Here is a 14019-nt window from a genome sequence, read left to right on the forward strand (position 1 = left end):
ACAAAAAAATAATGAGATTATTGAGTTTATCATGTGTCTTTTCCAATCACAGTAGTATGAAACTAGAAATCAACAACAGAAGAAATGTTGGAAAATTCACAAATATGTGGAAATTAAACAACACACTCTTGAACAACTAATGGGTGAAAAAGGAAATAAAAAGTCATAAAAGAAATAAAATTAAAATAATCAAGGCAAATGTAAATGGAAACACAACATATCCAAACTTATGAGGTGAAGCAACAGCTGTTCGAAGACTGAATATCAATAAATGCCTATATTAAGAAAAAAGAGAGATCTCAAGTAATCTAACTTTACAGTTCAAAAAACTAGAAAAAGAACAAACTAAGCTCCAAGTTATCTGAGGTCAGGAAATAATAAAGATCAGAGAAGAAATAGATGAAATGGAGACTAGACAAAACAATATAAATATTTTTAAGTTGTTTTTTGGAAAAGATAAATACTATTGACAAACCTGTAGCTAGACTACATAAGGAAAAAAGAAACACAAATAAAATTATAAATGAATGAGCAGACATTGCTGCTTGGACTAACTTTTTGTTTGAGGAACAGAAACCTCTAAAATCTCATGAGGATTGACTACTGCATAACATACTATTATAGTCCCCTATGGTTCAGTGAACAATATTAAGTCAGCTTTGGGAATAGGAATATTATGTAAATCAGACCAAGGTCCAATATCTATATCAATGACTGTGAGACAGTCATATTCAACCTGTTTTGTCAGGATAAGGCAACATAGTAGCTGGGTTAATGGGGCTACACTTGCAAAGAATCGTATTTGAATTAGACAGTAAGATTTGCTCATACCTAGACTGGCAGCAAATTGAGAAATGAATCTTAAAAACTTTTTAAATAGTAACATCATGAGCTATTTATAAGTAAATTAAGTGCTCTAAGGTTAAAGCCTAAGTCTTTTAATCAGGGAGTTCTTGGTATAATGCCTTGTAAATACCTTTGCATTCCCAGAGCAACAAAATCCAATAACAGAGAACAGTAAGCAATATGCTTAAAATCAAGGCCTAAATTTTAATAAGCTCACTATTAGAAGCACCCTAAATCTTATCACAGAAAATGTAAAAGGTCTTATTAAAGTTAAAAACTAACACAAAAAGAGAAACATCTATTCTAAGAATGTGAAAGGCTTCTTTATTTTATTTATACTACAATTTTGTTATTTCATATAACATACCATGAGAGGCTTAGGCTTTATATAAAAGGCAAGGATCCACAAACAACTCTCAAAATCAATGGCGGTGTGTATGTGTGTGACATTGTTTCATTTGTATATTAGGGTGAGTTCAGGATGCAACTATCTTCAGTCTGCTGGCCTATTGCATATATGCAATGCAATTGGAGCTATATACATGTCAAATATTTGACTTCAGTTTTAATGTTGTGACATATTCAGGAAGATGTTGTGTCTTGGGAGACTAAGAAATTTAGTAAAGCTAAAGTATCTTCTTTGTTAGCATGTAAGCAGCTATCAGAAAATCAACCAGTGTTGAATTAGTTTGGAGCCTCAAGCCAGAGATAATTATTTAAGTTTTTTTTGTAAATACCTAGAGAATACAGTAAATGAATCTTTGAATTTCTGTGGAATCAATTGTCACAAGTATTGAAAGCCTACATAGGTAAACTCAAATATGAACATTAACTCTTTATCTAAAGGTAAAGACAAGAAAGCTGAATATAGTAAATAGACTACATAAAGATAATTAGCCAACTCAGATACAGAGGTTAAGAAAGTAGCAAGATTGGATAGCACAGGTATCAGACCAATTATGACTTATTTATTGCTCTCAGATCATGGTCATGGACAGTTCTATAAACAGATTGATCTCCTTGTCAAATTTTCCTTTCTTCCTTATAGGTAATAAATAAGAGAATTATAAGGTAAATATCCTTTCTTTATTATGCTACATTTTCATATTTCTCTACTGGTATTATCCATTTTGTTTGAGCTAGAAATGAAGAATATGTTTTATACATTGGCATGTATTTTCTTTATTGTAAACTATACCAATGAGATTCATCCCTTTTATTAAATGGCTAGAATTTTTCTACTCATAAATACAGATTTTCTATAATTTGGGTGGACTTTTTCACCATTGGGTGAGACTGCTGTTCTCCCATAGCCCCCTTTTGCTTCTGAAAGCAGATATTTATCAACCTGGATGCCTTGCATCCCAGGTGCTCCAAAAACACTCTATCCAGAATACAGACTATCATACCCATTAGTTACATAGCAGGTCCCTTTCTGATATTATCAACCACATCAACAGACAAGATATATACTACAGAAGTACCAGCTTGCATGGGAACCTCAGAGGAGAAAGAATAAGTATAAAGTCATCCAGAAACACTTATATCTTGGATGTTTTTTCTGGGTTAGGGTAAAACAAGAAAGGTAGTAAAACTGCAGAATTCATGGCTTCAGTATCCACAAGAAAGGACTGGAAACATTTAAGATACAGAAAAGAAAAACGGACATGTAAGTTCATTTCATCCCAGTTATAAGGTTCTCACATGATGTCAATTTTGTCCATTAGTTTGCATCATTTACCAATTTTTTTCTGTCTGATTTCTTGGAGTAGGGAAGATCCTCTTGAGGAGGTGGTAAAGTTTCAGACATAGGTTGTATCCGTTGCATCTTTCTCAGTCTCTTCCAGCATTACTTTTTCTAATATCTTGACTTTTCAATAGGGAATTAGTAACTTTTTCCTCAAGTGTGCCTTCTCATTTGTTGGGATCCCCAGAAAATATTGTGTTCCTTTGTAGGCTAAACTGCACTCTTAAGTTTCTTTATGGCTTATCTTTCTACATACTTTCTCAAAGCCAGATTGTAGCTACCAGCATCTGAGAAACTATTCATTCTTGCCATCAACTTACTTTTTCTTCTTACTTGTATTTGAATTCCTAGCAACAAAAGTGTCATAAAAATGGAGAGGCTCAATGTCTATTCTGATATTTACATAGATTTATATATGTAGACTTAGAAAATGCCTCACTCAACTGTGATGAAAAACAATGAAGGACTCAGCTTCTAAGTACAGCATTTAGCTTCTCCCAGTTTACCTTCTGCAGAAAGTTTTCAAGGAATCTTTTCAGTAGTTCCTTGTCTTAGTTTCCAAGGTACAAAAAACAGAATAGCCTAAGCTGTTGAAGGAAGAGTACAGGATTCCTGAGGACTTCAGCACCCTGATATAGAGATTACCAATTTGCCTTCATTGTGCCTGTTTCATTAGTTGAAGAAAGTCAACCAGAGGCAGCAATTTGTGTGGCAGCCCAGGTATAAGACTGTAGACTGAAAACACAGTGCAGGGCACCTTGGGAAATTCTGTGGGTCTCTCCAGAGCTCAAGGGAAGAGGGCACATGGATCCTTACCATTTTTAGTCCTTCCAGCAGCCTTATTCCCTTTCTTCCAGGTGACTAGGTGACCACTGTCTAACCTGATACTTTTATTCTATGGCTCAGTCTTTTATACAACTTTTCAAGGACTCCCTACTCTTTTCTCTTCATCATATCTGCTGCCATAGCTTTATTTTGCACAGTCTATAACACTCCTACATCTGTTCCCAAGTATGGCACCTATGCTGGGGATTAGCATAATGACAAAAGCCATGGTGCTCTCCTTATATATATGCTTGATTCTGAAAAGTCTAACCAGAGTTAGTATTCTTAAAATCCTTGTGCCAAAGTAGACTGGGGTTTGGGTACATTCAGTGTAGATAGTCTGTGTAGCTTTCATGTGTCACTGGTATAGCAGGACAGAAAGTCATCTTTCTCAATAATCTTTGTCTAAGAGGACAGCAGTAGGACAGTAGTCAAAGGAAAACTATATTTCATGGGCATTATTCCTGAAAAGTAAATAGGATATCAAGAAGTTCCTAATTATATTGATTTTACATAATAGGAAAACAAATATCTGGATCACAAAGATTCACAATTGCCAGGATCTTTGAATGGATACAGTTCAAAAATGATCAACAAGTACCACACATTAAAAACTTGAAATAATGTAACAGGTTTGAATTTATTTAGTTGGATATTTAGAATAAAGCAAATATTGCAACATATAAATGATTTTGATGAATTATAAAACTTCCACAAATTACAATAAAGCACTCAAGTGAAAAGTGAAATTCTTGTGATGAGGATCCCATTATATAACATATATATATTGCACTTTGCATTTACCAAAGGCAGTTTAATTCAGCTAGTGTGCACACAATATAAAAAAAGAGTTGAGGAATAATTTCAAAAATATGAGAATAAATCGCCCAAATCTGATTAATATAAAAGAAACCATTGCTTGTCAGAAGGAGACAGAAAGAAGCGGAAGAAACATGTTTCCCATATGGGCTTTATTATCTGAAGCCTGTGAATAGAGTTCCTATTACAGTGTAGTTGTAGTGAAGGTCTGGAATGCCAGACCATCTTATCTGCCTCCTGAGAAACCTGTATGCAGGTCAAGAAGCAACAGTTATGATGGGACATGGAACAACAGACCGGTTCCAAATAGGAAAAGGAGTAATATGTCAAGGCTGTATCTGTATTGTCACCCTGCTTATTTAACTTATATGCAGAGTACATAATGCGAAATACCAGGCAGGATGAAGAACAAGCTGGAATAAAGATTGCTGGGAGAAATATCAATAACTTCAGATATGAAGATGACACCACTCTTATGGCAGAAAGTGAAGAAGAACAAAAGAGCCTCTTGATGAAGGTGAAAGAGGAGAGTGAAAAAGCTGACTTAAAACTCAACATTCAGAAAACTAAGATCATGGCATCCAGTCCCATCACTTTATGGCAAATAGATGGGGAAACAACGGAAATAGTGACAGACTTTATTTTCTTGGGCTCCAAAATCACTGCAGATGGTTACTGCAGCCATGAAATTAAAAGACAGTTGCTTCTTGAAAGAAAAGCTATGACCAACCTAGACAGCATATTAAAAAGCAGAGACATTACTTTGCTGACAAACTTCTGTGTAGTCAAAGGTATGGTTTTTCCAGTAGTCATGTATGGATGTGAGTTGGACCATAAATAAAGAAGGCTGAGCACTGAAGAATTGATGCTTTTGAACTGCAGTGTTGGAGAAAACTCTTGGGAGTCCCTTGAACTGCAAGGAGATCATGCCAGTCAATCCTAAAGGAAATCGACCCTGATTATTCACTGGAAGGACTGATGCTGAAGCTCCAATACTTTGGCAACCTAATGCAAAGAGCTGACTCATTACAAAAGACCCTGATGCTGGGAAACATTGAAGGCAGGAGGAAAAGGGGATGACACAGGATGAGATGGTTGGATGGCATCACTGACTCAATGGAGATGAGTTTGAGCCAGCTGCAGGAGATGGTGAAGAACAGGGAAGCCTGGTGTGCTGCAGTCCACGGGGTCGCAAAGAGTCGGACATGACTGAGTGACTGAACAACAATAACAGTGAAGCTAAGAACTCTCACTCTCATTTCCATGATTTTCACCTCTGCTAGGCTCCAGAGTAATTTCATTAAGCATGATTTTTTAGGCAACCACATCTCCTCAAGACAAAACATCCTCATTCACTAAAACCAGGGCACCATCCACACGGACACATTCTTTGTTCTGTAATTTCTTACTAGGGATAGCGTCCTTAAATTCTGGGTCCCAAGTAGACTGGAGATCTGAAAGATTCAGTGTAGGACAACAGGGTAGCGCAGGGGAAGTGGGCTAAAGGGTCTCCTTCCCCATTTATCTTTGTGTATGAGGACAGAGACAGGGCAGTAGTCAAAGAACATGTATTTCATGTTTGCGTTGCTCATGTTCCTTGGTGATTTATATAGGAAGGATATTACTAAAACAGGGAGGGGGGCACATTCCTTTATACATAGCCAGTGACTCATCATACATAGTCAAATTGATGCAAATAATATACTTTGGCCTCAAGAAACCTGTCAGAAATCTTTATGCAGATTTAAAATCCTATTACTAACCAGTTCTTGGCTGTCTCTTCCAGGAAGCCAGAGCAGAAAAGCAATGGCATCATTAATAGCATGGATTTTCTACTTAAAATAAATATAATGAAGCCACATGATAATAAGAAGCTAGATATCAGTATCAGGGTGCTTATGATTTTATTGTCTCACTTATCATGGGCAAAGCATATACCTGGATTTCAAACCTCTGGCTGCAGTTGCCATGGTCCTTCAATTGTGAGTAGTTCATTTATGATCCACAAATATCACAACACCTTAGCAAACTCAAAACAATCTAACAAATAAAATTTGTCTATATATGATTTTAGATGTAACCAGATGATGTACCAAAGAAATAATACTAGTAAATGATAAGACTTCTCAAATTTAATCAAAGCAAAGCTCAGGTAGAAATTAAAGTTTTTCCTCATGAGAATCATATCATCAATATGAGTCACTCATAGAAAAGAATTAGCCATAATAAAATCCATGCTTCCTTAAAGAACTAACACAAATATCTTAGACGTTTTTCTCTATTAGTCCACAGATATATTTGGAATTATATCTCTCTGTAATCACTGAAGAAAGGGAGGGTCCAGATTAATTTTCATTTTTGGTAATTCTTATCCTGCTTGTACTTCATACCTGTTGCTACTGTAGATTCTTTTTTCAACCCGTCTCTGAAAATTGTAGATGAGTTCTGTCTGTGGTAAAGAAAATTTTAACTTAGCTCTGTAGTTTGCTATTCCACACTGTGTAGATATTCATTATCTAGCCTTGTGTAGCCCAGATTTTGGTAAAGCAGCATTGTATATATTAGTCCATCGCCAACAAATGTGGTCGTTCCATGTATGAGCCTCTGCTGAGGCTCTCTTTCCCTCCTCTATCATGTTAGCCTCTTCATTTTTACTTCCCCAGAATCTGTCTGTTGTTTAATGGCGTGTATGTTTCGAGGTGTACTTATTCTTTTAACTCTTGATGGGCACTTTGCTTTCAGTTTTTGCTGTTAGAAATGGTGCTACTATAAGTACTCTCATGTTTGTACTTTAGAGCATATGTATACAAATTTTTCTTATACCTGGGATTATGTTTATGGACACAGTCTAAGAGTATTCTAAATATACATATAGCTTGATTTTAAAATTTTTCTATATCCTGGTGAACATTTGTTGCTTGAATATTCTTTCCTCTCATATCTAATGACCTCGAGCACCTTTTCACATGTTTATTAGCCATTTGGGTGTTACTCCTTTGTGATGTGCTTGTTTAAATGTCTTCTTTCTCACTTCTTGACATATACAAGTTTATTTATGTGTAATGATCTTTTATTGAATATACATTTTGATAAACAAAAGTTTTGATTTGGATAAACAGAAGTTTTCATTTTGATGCAAACCAATTTATCAATTTTTCCTTTATAGTTAGTGCTAGTTATTCAATTATAAGTTTTTGCATTCACCAAGGTCATGACACTGCTCTCCTAAGTTATGTTCAAAAATCTTTATTGTTTTGTTTTTCATATATGTCTACATTATGTCTAGAAATTGGAAAATGGACTCAAGTTTTTTCATCTTTTCCTCATTATGCAGCAGTGGCACCTTTATTATTAATCAAGTAACCATACATTTCTTGATCTATTTTTTCCCATTAAGCTAGTTTTTGTCACTACGCACAGTCTTAACTACTGTAACCTCTTGAAATGCTTTGAAATTTTATCATATAACTTAAGAAATTTTGTTCATTTTGATCAGGACAACCTTGGCTTTTCTTGGCTCTTTGCATTATATACCTCTCACACCTGCATTATACATAATTTTTAAAATCAGGCATCAATTTACAAAACTCCTAATGGGATTTGGATTTGGAATGCATTGAATATTTAAAATGAATATTTAGGGGAGAATTAACATCTGAATATAATCAAATCTGCCAATCTGAATATATCTCTTCATTTGTGAGGTATTACTTCTTTTCACTAATGTTTTGTAATAATATATGTTAATCTTTTCTTATGTAATTGCTATTTCTGATGTTCTTGGAAATGTTGATTTAAAAATCTGTTTGTACTTTGCATAAACACATTTCATTGTATTTATTTGTTTACAAATACAACAACTTTGCTAAATTAACTTCCTAATTTTAATTGTTTATTTCAAATCATTTGGGGATATAGCTATATGCTGCTGCTGCTGCTAAGTCATTTCAGTCGTGAGTCTATGCTTTTTACAGATTTCCAATGTTTTTGCCTAATGACCTACTGCTATTCCATGATCCCATACAGGATGCTGCATTTTGATGTTCTGTCTACTTAGGATCCTCCTGACCATGATAATTTCTCAGATTTTCCTTTTTTCGATAGTCTTCTCATTTTTTAGAAGAACTCAGTTCAATCGCTCAGTCATGTCTGACTCTGGACCCCACGGACTGCAGCACACCAGGCTTCCCTGTCCATCACCAGCTCCCAGAGCTTGCTCAAACTCATGCCCATTGAGTCGGTAATGCTATCCATTTCATCCTCTGCCATCCCCTTCTCCTCCTGCCCTAAATCTTTCCCAGCATCAGGGTCTTTGCAATGAGTCAGTTCTTCGCATCAAGTGGCCAAAGTATTGGAGCTTCAGCTTCAGCATCAGTCCTTCTGATGAATATTCAGGACTTATTTCTTTTAGGATCCACTGGTTTGATCTCCTTGCAGTCCAAGGAACTCTCAAGAGTCTTCTCCAACACCACAATTCAAAAGCATCAATTCTTTGGCACATCAAGAATTGATTTGAGAACTAGTTAACTGCTTTGTATAGTGTCTCTCAAGTGGGATTTATCTAATTATTATCTGATGATTATACTGGCATTACGGGTTTCGGGAAAGAAGATCATAAAGTACTGTTCTCATCCTGTCATATCAAGGTTACATTCTATCAGTACTACTATATTAACCTTGATTACCTGGCTGAGATAGTGTTCGTCAGGTTTCTTCACTATAAATTTACTTTTCCTCCCACCTGCCACTTTCACACTGTATTCTTTTTCTTTTTCACACTGTATTCTTTGCAAGGAAGTCACTATGCACAGACCACACTTGAGGAATGAGGAGTTATGTTGCACCTCCTTGAAGTCAAAGTATCTACAAAATTTGTTTTGAAATATTTTACATAAGAATTGTGTCTATTCTCCCAATATATTTATTCATGTTTTTATATTAGTGTGAATTCATGGATAATTAGAAAGAGAGAGAAGCACTTCCTTACTTTCTGGTCCTCTAGGATGCTCCAGGCTCACCTTTAATATTCCCTGCCCCTTCGTAGAATCAGGCTTCCCTGGTAGCTCAGCTGGTAAAGAATCTGCCTGAAGTGCAGGAGACCTTGGTTTGATTCCTAGGTTGGGAAGATCCACTGGAGAAGGGATAGGCTACCCACTCCAGTATTCTTGGGCTTCCCTGGTGGCTCTGGTAGTTCAGCTGGTAAAGAATCCACCTGCAATGCAGGAGACCTGAGTTTGATCCCTGGGTTGGGACGATCCCCTGGAGAAGGAAAAGGCTACTCACTCCGGTATTCTGGCCTGGAGAATTCCATGGACTTCATAGTCCATGGGGGTCACATAAGAGTCGGACATGACTGAGCGACTTTCACTTCATTTCATAGAATCAACCATTTTTGAAAAGAACCCTTGTTTTTTTGGAGACTAGTATTAGAAACTAAGCTATGGGTTTTAGGTGTGCCTTTTGTCATTAGATTACCATTGCTCCTAGGCTTTCTCAACTGACAGATTAAGGAAAGATATACATGTAAAGTAACTGTATATATGTATATAAATATTTATATGTGTAACTACATATGCATATACATATATACGATACAGAACATAAGTTCATAGTGATGCTTCCAATTCAAACCCATTATTACATGGATTACTCTAACCTCTTCTTGTTTGTCTATAGCTTTCTACTCCAACAGCAAGAACCCTTACACCATCTGCCAACAATTTACTTAATTGTTTAACTCTAGTAGGTATGTGTAGTGGTTTCAGAGTTGCTAATCCATAAACTCATGAGAAACAACTTTATCAAGTACAGGACTGTATATAGTTGCTTTGCTTTTAGTCTTACAGATTGCACTAACTCCCCTAGTCACTTGTTAGCACCTTTTCTTTCCAACCCCATAAGTGAAGTTGTTTCATACATTTGTAATACAGTAGATTCTCTTTTTACATTTTATATTCCAACCTGGGATCCCCCAACTACTAAATGGTTTTTAAATTTCATATATATTAAAGTTTACTCTTTGTGCTGTAAAGTTCTATGGGCTTTGACAAATGCATAATGTTATGTATATGCCATTACAGTATCATACAAGATAGATTCAGTTTGCTTTATCTATTCAGCCCTTGCCCTCCCACTGACTACCACGTTAACTGTATCTTTAGTTTGCCTTTCCCAGAATATCATATAAATGGAAGCACATCATACGTATTCTTTTTGACTGACTTCTGTCACTTCGCAAAATGTATTCAAAGTTCATCTGTGTCTCTCTCTCTCTTTTTTTTTTTGGTAAAGTGGATGTACTGCAGTGGTTTTAAGGATTAACCTATTGGAGGATATCTTACCTACTGCCAGTTTTTGGCAGTTATGAATAAAGCTGTTATAAATATTCATGTGCTAGTCTTTGTGTGGACCTAAGTTTTCAACACATTTGGGAAATACCTAGGAGCACAGTGGCTAAATGTAGAACACTTAGCTTTGTAACCACACTGTTTTCCAACATTGCTATACCATTTTTCATTCTAGCCACCAATGAATGACAGTTTCTGTTGATTGCATTTTCCACAAACAATTAACATTGTCAGTTTTTTTCAATTTTAGCCATTATCCTAGGTGTGTAGTAGTATTTTTTGTTTGTTTAATTTGCATCTCCCTAATGACAAATAGTGTAGGGCACCTTTACATATGGTCACCTGTATATTTCTCTGGTGAGGTGTCTATTCAGATTTTTTGCCCATTTTAAATGGGTTGTTTTCTTTTTGCTGAATTTTAAGAGTTTTTTTCTTTTTAAATCTATTTGGATTGAAGACCTTTATCAGATAAGTGTTTTGAAAATGTACTCTCCCAATGTCTCCTGTCTTTTCATTAACTTAAGTGTCTTTTGCCAGATCAGAGCTTTTAATTTAAATAAAGCTCGACTTACTTTTTTTCTTCATGGTTCTGTGCTTTTGGTGTTATATCTAAAAACTCATCACAATACCCAAGGTCACATCGATTTTCTCCTATGTTTGCTTTGAGAAGTTTTATAGTTTTACATTTCACATCTAGTCCGTACTTATATGTATCTACCTCTGGATCCTCTACTCTGTACTATTGATCTATGTCTATTTATTTGCCAATTCCATGCTATCTTGATTATGGTAGCTTATAGTAAGACTCTCAAAATAAGGTAGTGTGAGTCCTCCAAACTTGTTTTTCTTCATTATATTGGTTAACTCTAGTTCTTTTGTCTTTTCACATAAACTTTAAAATCAGTTCACTGATATCTACAGAATAACTTGCTGGGGCTTTGAATAGGATTATATTGTATCCATAGGTAAAGCTGGGGAAAACTGACTTAATACCGAGTTTTCCAATCCATGAAAACAGAATAGCCATTATTTACATTTTATTTGTTATCTTTTATCAGAATTTTGTACTTTCTGCATTTAGATCACACAAAAATATGTGCAGTGGATACCTAATTTTTTTAAATTGCAAATGTAAATGGATTTTTTAAAAAAGTATTTATTTCAAACACCAATTGTTCATAACTGGTAAATATAAACAATTGACTTTTTTATACTAACCTTATATCCTTTATCCTTGTTATGCACATGTATCTCATTTAATTCCAGAAGTGTTTTGTTTAGCTTTATAGATTCTTTGGGATTCTCTACATAGATACTCATGTCATCTCTGAATAAAGACAGTTTTATTTTTCTCATTTTCAATCTATACGCCTCTTAATACTTTTTATCTTACTGCACTAGCTAATTCTTCCAGTACGATGTATAGAAGTGGTGCAAGAGGACAGCCTTGTCTTTTTTCTGAAATTAGCATAAAGACTCTCATCAAAAAATATAATGTTAGCTACAGGGCTTTTTGTAGGTGTCCTTTATCAAACTGAGAGAAGTCCCCAGCATTACTAATTTACTGAGAGTTTTTATCTTAAATGAATATTGGATTTTGTCAAAAATTTTTATGGCATATGACCATATGAATTTTCTTTGTAGCCTTTGGATGTGATGGATTATATCGATTGATTTTTGCAGTCTAATGCTCTACCACTGAGCTATACCCCCAAACGATTGATTTTTGAATGTTGAAATACCTGGAATAAATTTCACTTGGCTGTGTACAATTTTTCACATATATTATTGGATTTAATTTGTTAATATTTTTGAGGACGCTCATGACGTATATTGGTCTGTAATGTCCAATTTCTTGTGATATCTTTATCTGGTTATGGTGTTAGGGGAATAATGGTTTAACGCAGTGAATTAGCAAGTGACTCCCTTCTTTCTAGTGCTTCCCAAGTGGCGATAGTGGTACAGAACCTGCCTGCCAATGCAGGAGACATAAGAGATGAGAGTTCAGTCCCTGATCTGGAAGATCCCCTGGAGGAGGAAATGGCCACCCACTCCAGTGTTCTTGCCTGGAGAATCCATGGACAGGGGAGCTTAGCAGGTTACAGTCCACAGGGTCTCACAGAGTCAGACAGGACTGAGACGACAACATGCATCCCCCTTCCATTTTCTGGAGGCAGTGGTGGAGGGGTGATACTGCTTCTTCCTTAAATGTTTGGCAAAATAAACCAGCAAAACTATCTGGGCTTGGTGTTTTCTTTTTTTAAAGCTACTGTTAAATCCTTTAATAGACTTAGGGCTGTTTAGAATATGTGTTTTTCCTTGTATGAGTTTTGGTAGTTAGTCTTTTGAGTAATTAGCTGTTCTGTTTCAGCGAAGTTATCCAGTTGGGAGCATAGAGTTCAGAGTATTCTGTTATTATGCTTTCACTATCCGTAGAATCAGAATTGATTGTTCTTTTATTTCTATTATTGGTCATTTGTAACTTTTCCCCCCTTTCCTTAGCCTGTGTAGAATTTTAGCAATTTTATTGGTCTTTTAAAAGAACTACCTCTTGTTTCTCTATTGTTTTTCTGTTCTTAATTTTACTGACTTCTGCTCTGTTGTTATTAATATTCTTCTATTTTCTTTAGGCTTAAAGTGTTCTTTATTTTTCTAAGGTAAAAACTTATATTGGTTTAGGTCTTTTAAATTTTCTAATGTATAAGTGTAATGTTGACTTTTTTCTGTAAGTGATATTTTAGCTGCATCTGATAAATTATGGTAAGTAATATTTTCATTTTTACTTTGCTCAAAATATAAAAAAATTTTTCTAATGTTCCTTGATGTATCTGTTATTTTGAAATGTCTAATTCAAATATTTGGGGATTTCCCAGCTATATCTTTATCAACTACCAGTTTTATTTCATTGTTGCTTTGTATAGCTTCTAATCTTTTACATTTGTTCAAGTATGTTTTATGGAACATAATATGACCTATTTCAGTCACTATTTCATATGACCTTTAGAAGAATGTGTATTCTTCTTCATGGATGGAATAGTCTGTAAGTATCAGACAAACAAATTTGATAGTGCTCTTTTGATCATCTATATCCTTACTGTTTTGCCTGCTTGATCAGTTACTGTCAGAGAGCTGTTGAAGTCTCCAACTATAATAGTTGACTTGTTTATTCTACTTTGGGTTCCTTCAACTTTTACCTATCTTGATACTTTGTTGTTAGGGGCACATACATTCATGATTGTGATGTCTTCTCTAAGAATGAATCCTTTAACATTAAATAATCTTAATGTCTGATAATCTTCCTTGTTCTGAAGCTGGCTTTGTCTGAAATCAATGCAGCCTCTTTGGCTATCTTTTGATTAGTTTTTGCATGATATATGTTTCTTAATATCTTTCCTGAAAGGTTCCTCAATACCTAAATCTTTAATTTTAAAGTAA

The 14019-nt window shown here is 35.1% G+C and overlaps 1 protein-coding gene across 1 annotated transcript in view; it reads right to left on the reverse strand.

Moving 5' to 3' along the window:
• LOC145528621 (uncharacterized) overlaps positions 1-14019 on the reverse strand; it is a 157145-nt gene that overhangs the window by 138437 nt on the left and 4689 nt on the right. The window contains exon 3 of the mRNA XM_081547276.1: positions 6628-6686. Within this exon, the coding sequence (XP_081403402.1) occupies positions 6628-6686 (59 nt within the window). The remainder of the gene's footprint in view (positions 1-6627; positions 6687-14019) is intronic.

The sequence above is a fragment of the Giraffa tippelskirchi genome, chromosome 12 (genome assembly GCF_054371585.1).
Source record: "Giraffa tippelskirchi isolate mGirTip1 chromosome 12, T2T-mGirTip1v1.2.pri, whole genome shotgun sequence".
NCBI classification, from domain to species: domain Eukaryota; kingdom Metazoa; phylum Chordata; class Mammalia; order Artiodactyla; family Giraffidae; genus Giraffa; species Giraffa tippelskirchi.